Genomic DNA, 15,400 nt, shown 5'->3' with positions numbered 1-15,400 from the left:
GGCCCTGGGTTCGATTCCTCAGCACCACATAAGCAAAAAGAAAAAAGCCGGAAGTGGCGCTGTGGCTCAAGTGTTAGAGCACTAGCCTTGAGCTGAAGAGCTGAGGGACAGAGTTCAGGCCCCACGACTGGACGAAAAAAAAAATGCTAAAAACAACAAAAAACCAGCTGGGTGCTAGTGGCTCATGCCTATAATCCTAGCTACAAGGAGGCTGAGATCTGAGGACCACGGTTCAAAGCCAGCCTGGGCAAGAAAGTCAGTGAGACTCTGATCTCCAATAAACTACCAGAAAACAGGAAGTGACGCTGTGGCTCAAGTGGTAGAGTGCTAGCCTTGAGTTGAAGAGCTGAGGGACAGTGCCCAGGCCCAGAGTTCAAGCCCTGCGACCAACCAAAAAACAAAACAACAACAAAATAAATAACCAAACCAAACACTCGCTCATACAACCACACCCAAATCTAGTACCTATTTTGCAAACCTCCAAAGGGGAGGTTGATGAGTGGTATTCTAACCTTCTGTACTTTTCAGCCCTGACTGTGGTATGCCATTGTGAAATCCCTCACTGATCTCATGCTAGCTCAGAAATCAACTCGTGAGTAAATGTATTTTTATAGGCTCTTCTTGACGGCTGGCTACGTAGAAGTCTTTTGTTAAAAAAATTACTATAATTCACTTAATACTATAATCCTCTGTAGTTATTGTTAGGTATGCCCTCCCCACAAGTAACTTTTCTGCTTAAACCATGTGGCGGTCTCCTTTTGCCAAACCTTACAGTTGTGACTTAAGTTGCTTCACTGGAGTAACTATTCTTTTGCCTAACATTTTTGTGTGCCTACCCAGTTATTTCCTCAAACTAAATAGAAATGGGAAGGGTTGTAGTTCGGGGATTTGGATGTTTTGTTTTGCTTGCTTGGGATTGAACCTAGGGCCTCCTGTTTAACAGGTAAGTGCTGTTACCTCCAGCTTGAACATTAGGATTTTTTTTCTGTTTTTTCTTTTTTTTGGGGGGGAGGTGCTGGTTCTGGGCTTGAACTCAAGGCTTGGCTACTGTCCTTGAACTTTTTTTTTTTTTGGTCCGGTCATGGGGCCTGAACTCTGGGCCTGGGCGCTGTCCCTCAGCTCTTCAACTCAAGGCTAGTACTCTACACTTGAGCCACAGTGCCACTTCTGGCTTTTTTCTTTTTGCTTATGTGGTGCTGAGGAATTGAACCCAGGGCCTCAGGCATGCAAGGCAAGTGCTCTACCACTGAACTACCTTCCCAGCCTTTTTATTTTATTTTATTTTATTTTAGCTCAAGGGTAGCATTCTACTACTTGAGGACTTGAGCCACAGCTCCACTTCTGGCTTTGTCTGTGATTAACTGGAAACAAGATTGTAATAACAACAGATGCTGGAGGGGATCTGAACAGAAGGGAACCTTACTGCATTGTGGGTGGGACAAGACTGTAATAACAACAGATGCTGGAGGGGATGTGGACAGAAGGGAACCCTACTGCTTTGTGGGTGGGAGTGTAAGCTTGTTCAACTACTTTGGAAAGTAGAATGGAGGTTCCTCAAAAGACTCTACATAGAACGCCCCTATGACCCAGCAATCCCACTTTTGGGCATTTACCCAAATGATCACAAACAAGACCATACTAAAGCTACCAGCATAACTAGTTTATTGCAGCATTATTTACCATAGCTAAGATATGGAACCAACCTAGATGCCCCTCAGTAGATGAATGGATCAAGAAAATGTAGTATATAATGTAGTATATATACACAATGGAATTCTATGCCTCCATCAGAAAAAATGACATTGCCCCATTTGTTAGGAAATGGAAAAACTTGGAAAAAATTATATTAAGTGAAGTAAGCCAGCCCAAAGAAACATAGGTCCAATGGTTTCCCTTATTTTCAATAACTAGTATATGTCTGAGACAAGCAGTAATGGTCAGAAAAGTTGATGTTAGGTGAAATGAACCCCAAGATAAGGACTCAAATGGTTTTTCTTTCTTGCTATTGTTTCTAACATATTTATAAGATTATTTCTTTGTTGCTTCGTATGTCCCTCCCCCATGGTATAACCCTTGTTTTCACTGTATTTGATGTTGGTTTAATTTGGGGAGGGGAAGAGAAAAAACAAATTGTTTAAATAGGGATCCAGGTGGACCCATTGCAACAATGAGATGTACAAGTCATTATGTGGATAAATGAACTTTACAACTTTGTGGGGGGGGGGATGGAGGGCAGGATGGTAGAGGAAACAAAGAGGAGGCAACAATGCTTGATAAGAAATGTACTGATTATCTTGCTCATGTAATTGTAACCCCTCTGTATGGTATTTTCATAAAAGTCACACACTTTTCTACCTAGGCTGGCTTCAAACAGTTATTCTCAGATCTCAACCTCCTGAGTAGCTAGGATTACAGGCGTAAGCCACCTACGCCTGGCTTGAACATTAGGATATTTTATTTTAGGAAATTTTATTTAAGTTCTGAAAGTGTTTTGTTCTATTCAAAACAATGAGCTTCTACAAAATTGCTATTTGTACCTACCAGATAAGATGGCTTATTCTTGGGGATGCCTATAAGCTAACACATTTTTCAATAGTGTTTATGTGAAAGCCTGGGTATGAGGCAGTATCTTAAAAAACATTTTGCAGGAAGGGAGGGTCATTCAGAAGGCAGAGATCAAGGGGAAAACAGGGGAAAGCCTTTATTTTAGCTTCGACGTGAAATGGATGAAGCAGGGTGAATTTAGGCTTGGTCAGTTGGGGCAATTTCAGCAGGGACTATGAGATACAGGGGCTATCCTTGTGATCTGGAACTTGCCCCTAGGGTGATTCAGTAAGAGGAATTGCCTGATTTGAGTTAGGGCTGGGTGAAGCATGCTGCCATTGATTACTGGATTACTGGGTTACTGGATTAGTGGTTTTGCATAGGAAAGATGGAGTTTATCTGTACTCCTGGGCAACAAAGTCCACAAGGGTCAACAAGATCTTAAGATGAAAACACATCAAAATACAAACTAAACCTGCCACTAGTGGCTCAGGCCTAGCTACTTAGGAGACAGACTTTTTTTTTTTTTTTTCCAGTCATGGGGCCTGAACTCTGGGGCCTGGGTGCTGTCCCTGAGCTCTTCAGTTGAAGGCTAGCCCTCTGTGAGACTCTTATCTCCAATTAACCCCCAGAAAACTGGAAGTGGTGTTGTGGCTTCAAGTGGTAGTGCTAGCTAGTGAGATAAAGCTCAGGGATAGTGCCCAGGTCCTGAGTTCAAGCTCTACAACCAACAGAGAAAAAAAGCAAACAATAACAAATATGAATATTTTACTTGTTCAAGCCAGCTAGGCAAGACTGCCAGCTTTCTGGTCTCTCCGCTGCTTTAGGTCAGGATCAAAGGAGAAACTTTCCACTTCTTCATACATGTCTCAGACTTGTATTCTCCCCAAAACTAAAGGAAAGGAGTAAGTGAGAAGAGACATGACACAGTGATAGCCAGTGCTGTCTCTTAGGCCCCTCCTGCCTGATTCCCGGACCTTTCTCTGTGGGCTTTCTAGAATTGATTCCTACCTATTCCCCCAGGTCAAGTAAAACACCACTCTCACATGGTTGTCTGCAGGCGGGTTACTCTGACCTTGACTTTGCTGAAAGCTCTCTCATCCCAGGTGATGCATTCTGTTCTGGCCTGGACCATAACCTACTTTTTATTTTCTGCTTCCTTGTTAAAAGAGTCATATAAGCCCAAATCCACCTCCTGGTACAGCCTCCAATCCCATAGGAAAGTTACTGCTCCAAGCAGTCCTTCAGTAAATAGTCTCACAGACTTTCCTGCCTGGGCTGGCTTTGAACCACAATCCTCAGATCTCAGCCTCCTGACTAGCTAGGATTACATGGGCACCTGGCTTGGTTGCTTTCTTTCTCAATTTTCCTAACAGACTCAGTCCTGTGAGATCCTCAGCTTGGTCCTTGAACATCACTCCTTTAAGATAAAACAGGCAACCTTCATTCAGGACAGACAAGCAGTGGGAGCCACTAAGCCCCTATCTACGGCTAGGTCATAGGTTAATCATTATTATAAATCAGGCTAGGTGGCCTCCCCTCTCCCAACTTGTTGATATAGTACGTCAACCAATTTTATAGAAAAAAAAAGGGGCTGGGAAGGTGGCTCAGTGGTAGAGTGCTTGCCTTGCATACCTGAGGCCCTGGATTCGATTCCTCAGCACTACATAAGCAAAAAGAAAAAAGCCGGAAGTGGCACTGTGGCTCAAGTGGTAGAGCACTAGCTGAAGAGCTGAGGGACAGCGCCCAGGCCCAGAGTTCAGACCCCACGACGGGACCCAAAAAAAAAAAAAAAAGATTTTATTAAGGAGGCAATCAAGGAGACAGGAAAACAAGCCTAGGGTTTAGGGTTACTTATAGGATACAGAAACAGGGTGGTCCAAATGCATGGAGAAAGGTAATTGTGGGTAAGGAAAATTAACCAGTGGTCTGTGCGTGTGTAATCTAATTTCATGGTCTTCATAAAAAATGCTGACACTAGCATGATCTGAGGGTGGAGTTTTGACCCTCTGACATCAACGAAATCACCCACTGATCCCTGGTGGTTAGACAAGAGCTGCCGGTAAATTCTGAAAAACAATTTCAGCAGCCTGTTAACTATCCTGACCCATTCACCAGAGGCAGCAAGTGAAGTTAAAGGGTTTACTGAGGTTTTTTCCGTTTCATCATCTCAAAGGCAGCCACTCTGAACCACTTGACTGTTTTCTCCTCAGATAAGAAAAGTTAGGTAGGTTAGACCAGCAAGGTCTGAGTCAGCTGATAAATTCCTGAGAGGCCAGGGAGGGCTGTTTTCCTCACCCATAAATAACCCAAGGTAAGGTACTATCTCAGATACATTCTGACTCCCTCAAGTTTTGCTGATCTAGTTAAGCCTGTGCACCACAATCCCTACTAGCAGCTTGCTAAGTAGCAGAGCCACTTGGACAGAGCTCTAAGTCCCAAACTATGATAGCTGGGGGATAGTGCCAGACTCGGCTCTCCTGAAGGCCACCCAGCCAGCTGAGCTCACAGGGGCTGGCATGCAGTCTCCTGGGGGGTGCAATCCCTTCCATTTGAGGAAGAATAAAGTCATGCCAAAAGACTTAGCCCTGACACCTGCTGGTAAACTCAGCCACAACAGCTGCTACTGGCCACTGCCTGAGCATCAACCAGGCCCAGAAGTGGGCAGGGTATCCAGGGTAGTGAGAAGGCCACAGGTGCAGTGTGATGTAGATCCTGCTGTAACTGAGGCACAGGGAGGAGGTGCTCACTAGGGCTGGGGTAGGAGCCTTCTGCTTGAGATTACTGAAAGAAGACTGGGTTGATTGAGAACTGAGATTGCCTAGCAAGGAAGTGCCTATTAGAAGTGCCTGCCTCATTCAGAGAAAGTCAGAACTGAAAACCCAGACTTCTTGTAAGGAGGGGAAGCCTCAGCCAAGGATGATTGGGGCTTAATGCAATGAATTTTGTAAACCTGATGACAGGTGTCTGGTGTGTGTGCACGCGTGCGCGCACGTGTGCAGCCAGTGTTAGACCTTGAACTCTGGGCCTGAGCATTGTTCCTTAGTTTCTATCCTCAATGGTGTCTGGTGTGTGTGTGTGTGTGCGTGCGTGCGTCTGGGCCTGAGTGTGTGTGTGCGTCTGGGCCTGAGCATTGTTCCTTAGTTTCTATCCTCAATGGTGTCTGGTGTGTGTGTGTGTGCGCGTGCGTGCAGCAGCCAGTGTTAGATCTTGAACTCTGGGCCTGAGCATTGTTCCTTAGTTTCTATCCTCAATGCTGCTGTCCTACCATTTGAGCCACACCTCCACTTCTAGTTTTTTGGTTGATTTGGAGGAGATAGAACATCAAGGACTTTCCTGCTCAGGCTGAATTTGACCCATAATCCTCTGATCTCAGCCTCCTGTATAGCTAGAATTACAGGTGTGAGCCACTGGCATCTGTTCTTAAAATTTTGTATTTTATTTTCTTCAAAATATGTCTACACAAGCCAAACATTTTTTTTTGGGGGGGTACTGGGACTTGAACTCAGGGTTTCACGCTGGTGCTCTACCACTTGAGCCACAGCTTCAGTTTCAGTGTTTTGCTCATTAATTGCAGGTAAGAGTCTTACAGACTTTTCTGCTCAGGGTGGCTTTGAACGTTCATCCTCAGTAGGATCCTCCTGAGTAGCTAAGATTACAGTGACCAGCTTAAACTTTCCTCTGTTGTGGTTTTCCCCAGATTTTCAGATCTTACCTTAATTTTCTCCATGTGATCCTTGTTATTATACTATTTTTTGTTGCACTACTGCACCTGAGAAGTGGTTTTAAATAGCATGCACATCCTAAGAAAATGGAAGTCTTCAGGAACCTCCCTACAGCTTGGAGAGCAAAATCTTCTCAAATTTGGAGTCGGATACAGTTGGACTCTGCTCTCAGAACTCAGCTGAACCTGGCTGCCACTGGCCAAGGGAAAAGGCGTAACAGGACCCAGGGTGGGGAGATGTAGGGAGAAGGAAAAACACCTTTCCCCTAAAAAAAACTCCAAACCAAAGCATGAGGGACTCACAGCGGCTCAGCTCCTACAATTCCACCAGGCTCATGGAGGGCGTGAGGGAGCCTCAAACCTATATGGGGGGGGTGCAGCAAAGCTCTAATCTTGTAAATCTGATTGCTAATATTTTGTCAGTGGGATGAGAAGATGATAGGAGTTAGTAGAAAAGCAGAGTCTTTCAGTTGAGCTATTTTTAATGCTCTGGCAGCAGTTGGTAGTGGTATTGCTGATATGGAATTTCTCACCCCTGAATTGGGGGATAGCTCAGCAATTAAGAAAACCAGCAAAACTAACCAAAACTAAACCAAAGCAGGTAGTGGATGACTGCCAATTTTGCTTCACCTAGGAAGGATGCAGTTGAGGACTCTCACTCCATGGAGTTTGGTCTGTTTGCGGTGTGCCTTGTTTGCCCTAGGTAGGAGACGCTGGATCCATTCTGGTTAGCGTAAGACCATGTGCAGCAATGTTTCTTGTCTTCCCTCAGACCACTGGGTGCTTTTCTTTCTTCTTTTTTGTCTGTCATGGGGCTTGAACTCTGGGCCTGGGCATCATCCCTCAGCTCTTCAGCTCAAGGTTAGTGCTCCACAACTTGAGCCACAGCATCACTTCTGGTTTTCTGGTGGTTTATTGGAGATCATTCTCACAGGCTGGCTTTGAACTATGATCCTCAGATCTCAGCCTCCTGAGTAGCTAGGATTACAGGTGTGAGCCATCAGCACCCAGTTTCACTAGGTGCTTTTTTTTTTTTATCACCCGGCAGGATGAAGGAGTTGAGGACTCAGCTCTCTCCACTTGGTTTGGCCTCTTCCTCAGCTCACAGCTCACCCTGTACCTGAGAGTCTTTGCCCTAGGCAGCGGACCCAGACTTCAATCTTAATGAGTGGAGTCACCTAAGGCAGTTTTGCAGCCTTCTGCTAGCCCATGGGTGCTCTGTAGCTGCTCTGGATTCTTATTAATTTTCCCTTTTTTACACACCAAAAATCCATTTCCTTCTATTCTATTCTTTTATTCTATTCTACTTCTTCTATTCTATTAGTGCCCTCCCCACCTTTCTAAATTACCTTCATATTGTGTGTGTGTGAGTGTGTGTGTGCATACGTGCTGACACTGGTACTTGAACTCAGGGCCTTGTACTCTCACTTGGCCTTTTCTGCCAAGTGATATTCTACCACTTGAGCCACAGCTCTACTTCTTGCTTTTTGATGGCTAACTGGAGACTAAAAAGTCTCACAGTTTGGAAGTGGCATTGTGGCTCAAGTGGTAGAGCGCTCGCCTTGAGCTGAAGAGCTCAGGAACAGTGCCCAGGCCCAGAGTTCAAGCCCCATGACAAACCAAAAAAAAAAAAAAAGCTGGAAGTGGCACGCTAAGTGGCAGAGTGCTAGCCTTGAGCCAAAGAAGCTCAGGGAAGCCAGGTGCCGGTGGCTCACACCTGTAATCCTAAGTACCAGGGGGCTGAGATCTGAGGATCACAGTTCAAAGCCAGCCCAGGCAAGAAAATTCCATGAGATTCTTATCTCCAATTGTCCACCAGAAAACTGGAAGTGGCACTGTGGTTCCAGTGGTAGAGTGCTAGCCTTGAGCTGAAGAGCTGAGGGACAGCACCCAGGCCCAGAGTTCAAGCCCCAGGATTGGCAAGTGAAAATAAAGTAATAAAACAAAAAATACATAAAAGTTCAAATGCCCAAATAATGGTAGAAAAATCTTTTCTCTGAGTGTAGTTTAGACTCAAGGTCTTGAATTGCTAGGCAAACATTGTACCATTTAAGCTATACCCCCACCCCATTTTGCTTTGGTTATTTTTGGGAAGGTTTTTCTGTTTTTGTTTTTGGCCTTGGCTATATTTCTAATTTCTACTTCCTTAGCAGCTAGCTGGGAATGAAGACATGGGTTACTGCACCAAGGCTTCCTCTCCCCCTCCCCCAATACTGGAGTTTGAACTCAGCCTTGTATTTGTTAAGAAGCATCTTTTGTTCTTTCAGTCTTGGCTACATTTGTTTTTGAGATCTTGCATGTCTTTTCATTCATAAAACAGACAAAGCCATCAATGTTCTCTACTTTTATTAATTTTCAATTTTCTCAACACATGAACTATAGCTCATTTTGAGATTTTTTCAGTGCATTTCACGGCAAAAATGAATAGCGAATCATTAAAATGGTTGTTCACAAACCAATTCTTTTTCTTATAGTTTACAATTTGTTGAAAAATTGTTTTGCTGTTTTTGTTCTACTATAGTGCCCCTCTAACAAAATAAAATTGAGAGCAGAAAGCTTACAGTTCTTATGATGGTGCGAGAGACACAGCCCTCTAAAAGGGCTGTTGATTATTAACAGGTCCAAGTTACGCACACTGATTGGAAGACCACATCAGAAGAAACAGAGTAAGGCACCACTCTTGGGAAATTAAGGTAGCTTGCAGTAACAGGTGTTGAGCACCTTAAACAGGTGCTCAATAAATACTAGAATGAATGATGAAAACCATAATTCACACTATTCTTTTTAATTGTCAGCAACTCTTCAATAAAATACTGATTTAAAAAAGATTTGTACCTGAATGCAACTTCCTGATCTTTTTTTATTTCCACTCTTTCTTCTGCATTTAAATTTCTTGAAAAGAAAACTAAAACCAAGATTAAATATGCTCAGTCACATATATAACTGAATTACTGACAAATATGAATAGTCATTTAATTTTTGAATGAACAGAGGTAAGATACAGCAAATTTATCCAGATGGATAACACATAATACTGACTATTAACCTACAAATGGAAAAAAGATAAGAAAAAAAAAAACAGTTCTACTTTAAAATATTTGCTATTTTCTTGAATGCCTTTGTTCTTGAGAAAGGCCAAGACCTCATCATATTGACATGAACATATCTTAAAAAATTGTCTCTTACATGTAATATTTAATAAAACTAGGTAGTGAAAAATGTTCTGAAACTTTTCAAGTCAATGTTGTTTTCAAGTATATTAAAATGGTCAGAAGAAAAAATTCTCCATGGTTATAATTCTAATTGATTTATAAATATACTTTTTAAAAGAGAGTTCCAACAGAGGTGGATAATGGATGAGTTCCTCAGACACAGGCACATAGTCTTTGAAGAAACAAAATGCCTTGTTACTACAACCTGGTGATATATTAACACTGATTTTTTTTTTTCAGGCACAACGGCTGAATCCACTTCTGGATCATGTTCTTCCTCCTCTTGGTTGGTTTATAAGAGTAGTGTACTTCAGTTATGAACAGAAAGCAAAACACAAACTCTGAGAGAGACTTCACTTTTCACTACAAAGAAATCAAAGTCACTGAGTTCTCACCTTGTGTGTATCTGCTGCCCCTGTGCAAAATAGAGGATTCAAACAGCTTGAGGACCAGGAACTGGATAAAAGATTAACCACCTAATAATTCAGGTAAAAGGTTTTAAGATGGTATTGCTCACATCGAATGAACAGGTTGCCAGGAGGCCCGTCCATTATGTTAACACTTTGGTCTTGCTGCAGTGTTACAGTGCCCTAGAGGGACATTCCTGCTTAGCTAATTTTAGTCTGTGCAATCAGGAAACAGGTCACTCAGTGCAAGGACTCCGATCTGAGAGGGTTTGGGGTAAACAGAGAAGAATCTCATTTGGTCAAGTCTTACAGCGAGAGAGCATCTGTCACTCTGCTGGTTGTGTCGTGGGATTGACTTTCCAAAGGGGCTTGTGATAAACCCAGCCATCTCCCTGAAACAAATTGAAAAATTAATATTAAAGAACCATTCCTCCAATAATTTCAAAGTCGGAAAATCAGAAGCAACATCTTCACTAAAATGTAATTCTTCCATTTTCATATATAAAGAAGAGTTTTTGTTAGAGCATAAAAATCTGTGCTTGGAGACTATGCTTAAGATTTTGTCAAACAAAGCTTACAGTTGGGTTAAACTCTAACTACCATCAGCTCCTAACTACTCTGTAATCTACCTGTAGAGCAATAGTGAAAGCACTAGAGGAAAAGCTCTTCATGAAACATGTGCCATATGCCCAGCACTCTGTTTAGAAGCATAAGGAAGACAAAACCCAACTTTTCAATAACCTGTGATTCTTCATGGCAAAGGATCACCCAGCAGTAGCTCAAATCTATTACGTAGTGGGTGCATTACTAGCTCCCTGAAGTGAAGCTAGTGTGTCACAGCATCCTCTTATTTATTTATTTATTTTGCTAGTCTTGGGGCTTGAACTCAAGGCCTGGGCGCTGTCCCTGAGCTTCTTTTGCTCAAGGCTAGTATTCCACCACTTGAGCCACAGCACCACTTCTGGCTTTCTCAGTTTATATGGTACTGAGGAATAGAATCCAGGGCTTCATGCATGCTAGGCAAGCAGTCAACCAAGAGGCCACATTCCCAGCCCCACAGCACCTTTTTATAGTCTAAGCCCTTCCCCCGCTATTTTTTTGGAGGTCAGTGGTGGGGCTTGAACCCTGGGTCTGGGCACTGTCCCTAAGCCCTTCAGCTCAATGTGAGTGCTCTAACACAGCACCAATTCCGGTTTTCTGGTGGTTAACTGGAGATAAAGTCTCATCTACTTTCCTGCCTGGGCTGGTTTTGAACCAGTGATCCTCAGATCTAAGTCTCCTCAGCAGCTAGAATTACGGTTGTGAGCCACCGGCACCTGGCTTGAACTGTTACTTTTGTTTTTGTTTTTGTTGGCTGGCTGCGGGGCTTGAATTCAGGGCTTGGGTTATCTCCTAGAGCTTCTTTTTGCTCAAGGCTAGGACTCTACCACTTGAGGCACAGTGCAACTTCTTGCTTTTTCTGAGTAGAGATTAGTTTAGAGATTAAGAGTCTCACAAAGTTTCCTGTCTGGTTGGCTTCTTCTAACTGTGATCTTAAGATGTCAGCCTCCTGAGTAAGTAGGATTATAGGCATGAGCAGCCAGCATCTGGCTCAAGTCCTACACTGCTTTTGTTTTTTTCTTTTTGGTTGTGGAGCTTGAACTCAGGGCCTGGGTGCTGTCCCTGAGCTCTTTTGCTTAACACTAGCACTCAACACTGAGCCACAGCTCCATTTCTGGTTCTGGTTTTTGAGTGGTTACTTAGAGATACGAGTTTCACAGGGTCTTTTCTGTCCAGGCTTGTTTTAAACCATGATTCTCAGATCTCAGCCTCCTGTGCAGCTAGGATTATAGGCGTGAGCCAACAGGGCATAGAAGTCTTTTACTTTTTAAAAGGTTCTATGACATTTAATATTCATGAATGATAATGTAATGACATTGAGAAAAGGCAGGACTTCCCACAAACCAAAATATAAATTTATTTCATTTGTAATTCCTTTTTTACGTACTCTACCACTAAAGCCACATTCCCAGCCCAAAATGAATATAGATTTCAAGTTTAGATTTCTTTTTTTTTTTGGTCTGTCGTGGGACCTGAACTCTGGGCCTGGGCGCTGTCCCTCAGCTCTTCAGCTCATGGCTAGTGCTTTACCACTTGAGCCACAGGGCCACTTCCAGCTTTTTCTGCTTATGTGTTGTTGAGGAATCGAACCCAAAGCCTCAGACATGCAAGGCAAGCGCTCTACCACTGAGCCACCTTCCCAGCCCTCAAGTTTAGATTTCTTTGTAATAATATTAAAAATTTCTTTTTTTAAAATCAGTCTTGGGGCTTGAACTCAGGGTCTAAGCATTGTCCCTGAACTTTTGTTCAAGACTAGCACTGTACCACTTGAGCCACAGTGCCACTTCTGGCTTTTTCTGCATATGTGGTACTGAGGAATTAAACCCAGGGCTTCATGCATGCTAGGCACTCTACCACCAAGCCACCTTGCCAACCCTAAAATACTTTTTTTTGTTGTTGTTGGTCATGGGGCTTGAACTCTGTCTGAATGCTGTCCCTCAGCTCTTCAGCTCAAGACTAGTGCTCTACCACCTGAGCCACTGCACCACTTCCAGTTTTCTGAGTGGTTTATTGGCGATAAGAGTCTCACAGACTTTCTGCCCGGGCTGTCTTTTAACCATGATCCTCAGATCTTAGCCTTCTGAGTAGCTAGGATTACAGGCGTGAGCCACTGGTGCCCGGTTAAAATATTTTTTAATACTGAAAAAAGATGAAACTTTCCTTTCTGAAATCAACTCCTGCTTCCTTAAAGTGCTTTAAATGACAAAACATACCTGGGCATTTGTGACTAGCGACTCATGAGGCTGAGATCAGAGGACTGTGGCGCATAGCCAACTCAGGCAGGAAAGCCCATGAAACTCTTATCTTCAATTGACCACCAAAAAGCCAGAAGTGGAGTTGTGGCTCAAGTAGTAGAGTGCTAGCCTTGAGCAACTCAGTGCTCAGGCTGAGTTCAAGCCCCAAGATGGAGTACACATGCACACGAGCACGCATGCACACACACGCATGCGCGCGCGCGCACACACACACACACAGATAAAGCTTGAGGTTACCAGACTATAAATTTGAATAATAATTTACAATATTTATTTTTCATATACAAGTACAGGGATGTAAAATTTTATTATTGCCATCCATGAAACCAGCACGTAAAAGACTGAAAAAAAGGAAAGTAGTAGAACTATTGCAGTAAGTTACAGATTTTTTTTTTTTGTCGGTCGTGGGACTTGAACTCTGGGCCTGGGCACTGTCCCTCAGCTCTTCAGCTCAAGGCAAGCACTCTACCACTTGAGCTACAGCGCCACTTCCAGTTTTCTGGTGGTTTATTAGAGATAGGAGTCTCACGGTCTTTCCTGCCCGGGCTGGCTTTGAACCGAGATCCTCAGATCTCAGCCTCCTGAGTAGCTAGGATTACAGGCATGAGCCACCAGCGCCCGGCAAGTTACAGATTTTTATGCCAAAAAACACAACTGGATTACTCAAATTCAATGAGTTTTTTTCAGAGGTGGCTATAATAGGTAACAGAATTTTCTTTTTGGCTTTGGCACATCATTCACCTTACTTTGGATCTACCAGAAAGTAATGAACAACAAAAAAGTTGTAAAGTCTTTACATTTAGTGCTTTGGGGATGTTTTGATTGGCATATAATTTGTTCTTATATTTACTCCAAGGCTTTCCTGCTGTTAGTTTGGACCTAACTTGAGTGAACTATTTGAACTGATGAATTGGTTTTTTTTCTTCTATGATGCTGAAGACTGAACCTAGGGCCTCACGCATGCTAGGTAAGTGCTCTACCACTGAGTTACAACTTTACCCCTTGACAAAAATTTCTAGGTGGTAAGTCCAAATATTTTTCTTTTTGTTCTGTTAGTACAGTTTATGGTCTCATACTTGTTGGGCAAGTGCTACCACATGAACCAGCCTCAGCCCTAGAAAGAAACTTACAAATGGCCTCAGATTGCTTTTCTCAGACTAAACACTCTTTCATGTAACTACTTCACCATCTTTGGTATAGGCAGTTAACTTTCTCCAGTTTCTCTTTAGAATGGAAGTGAGAATGGACTTTCAAGTGTGGTACGGAAGGGAGCCAACTAAGAATTACATTTGCTTTTCCGTGATTGAAAATTAGGTTAACATTTTCATGTGTGGCCCATTTAAATCCCTGTGTATACTTCATCTGAATCGTGGGTAAACTATTTTGCTTTGACAAATTAGGAAAAGCTCATGAGAGCTCATGATTAAGCTGGAATACTTTTTAAAAACAGGGATATGGGGGCTGGGAAGGTGGCTCAGTGGTAGAGTGCTTGCCTCGCATGCATGAAATGCCCTGGGTTCGATTCCTCAGCACCACATAAGCAGAAAAAAGCCAGACGTGGCACTGTGGCTCAAGTGGTAGAGCACTAGCCTTGAGCTGAAGAGCTGAGGGACAGCGCCCAGAGTTCAGGCTCCATGACCAATAAAAAAACCAAAACCAAAAAAACCCACAAGGATATGTAAGTGATAGTAACTCAACCAAGCCTAGGTAAGCTGAAGTTCTCACTAAGCAGATAATGAGTTTTAGTCTGAAAAGATGCAGGATTTACCTCTTTAGTAAAATACTTGGTTTTCCAGGGTGTTCCTGTTTCAGTACGATGCCTCTCTTCAGTCCTCTGGCGTTCTTCCAGAGTACGTTTATGCTCGGTGGCCTTATCAATTTCAGAGTCCCTCAGTGAATCTGTCACATTTTTCCATAATCGTCTGAAATCCAAAATATGCATATTTTACAAACATTCTTTTTTTTTTTAAAAGATAACTACATAGAATTATATTCTCAAAATTAACAGTACTTTCTCCAGGGTGCCAGCGTCTCTTATCTGTAATCCTAGCTATTTGAGAGGCTAAGAATAGGAGGACCTTGGTTCAAGGCCACCCTGGGCAAATATCTGCAAAATTCCATTTCCATGGAGAGAACCTAGATGGGCTGGCACATGACTGTGATTAAGGCTTAAAGTAGATGAATTACAATCCATAAACCCTTTTTTTTTTTGGGTCCGGTCATGGGGCCTGAACTCTGGGCCTGGGTGCTGTCCCTCAGCTCTTCAGCTCAAGGCAAGCACTCTACCATTGAGCCACAGCGCCACTTCCGGATTTTTTTTTCCTTTTTGCTTATGTGGTGCTGAGGAATCGAACCCAGGGCATCAGGCATGCAAGGCAGGCACTGTACCACTGAGCCACCTTCCCAGCCCATGAACTTTCCTCCTCTGGCTTCAAAGAGAGATCCTCAGATCTCAGCCTCCTGAATAGCTAAGATTATAGTCTTGAACCACTGGCGCCAGGCTTCTGATTCTTTTTAAATAGAATTTAATTTGAACTTTTACAAGGTATAAAAAATTCATTTTCAGCAAACGAGAACAAAATAATCTGATACTTTTGTGTGTGTGTGTGTTGGGGGGGTGGTCGTGGGGCTTGAACTCTGGGCCTAAGCACTGTCCCT

The 15,400-nt window shown here is 43.1% G+C and overlaps 1 protein-coding gene across 1 annotated transcript in view; it reads right to left on the bottom strand.

Moving 5' to 3' along the window:
* Positions 1–8,597: 8,597 nt before the first annotated feature.
* The window catches only part of Osbpl11 (oxysterol binding protein-like 11), a 72,163-nt gene continuing 65,360 nt past the window's right edge, over positions 8,598–15,400 (bottom strand). Inside the window, exons 12-13 of the mRNA XM_013019458.1 lie at positions 14,511–14,664; positions 8,598–10,279 (exon numbers count right to left, since the gene is read on the bottom strand). Of these exons, the coding sequence (XP_012874912.1) occupies positions 10,214–10,279; positions 14,511–14,664 (220 nt within the window). The 3' untranslated portion in view covers positions 8,598–10,213. The remainder of the gene's footprint in view (positions 10,280–14,510; positions 14,665–15,400) is intronic.

This window comes from Dipodomys ordii, unplaced genomic scaffold (genome assembly GCF_000151885.1).
Source record: "Dipodomys ordii isolate 6190 unplaced genomic scaffold, Dord_2.0 Scaffold45, whole genome shotgun sequence".
Classification (NCBI taxonomy): Eukaryota; Metazoa; Chordata; class Mammalia; order Rodentia; family Heteromyidae; genus Dipodomys; species Dipodomys ordii.
This window is presented reverse-complemented; position numbering and strand designations above follow the sequence as displayed.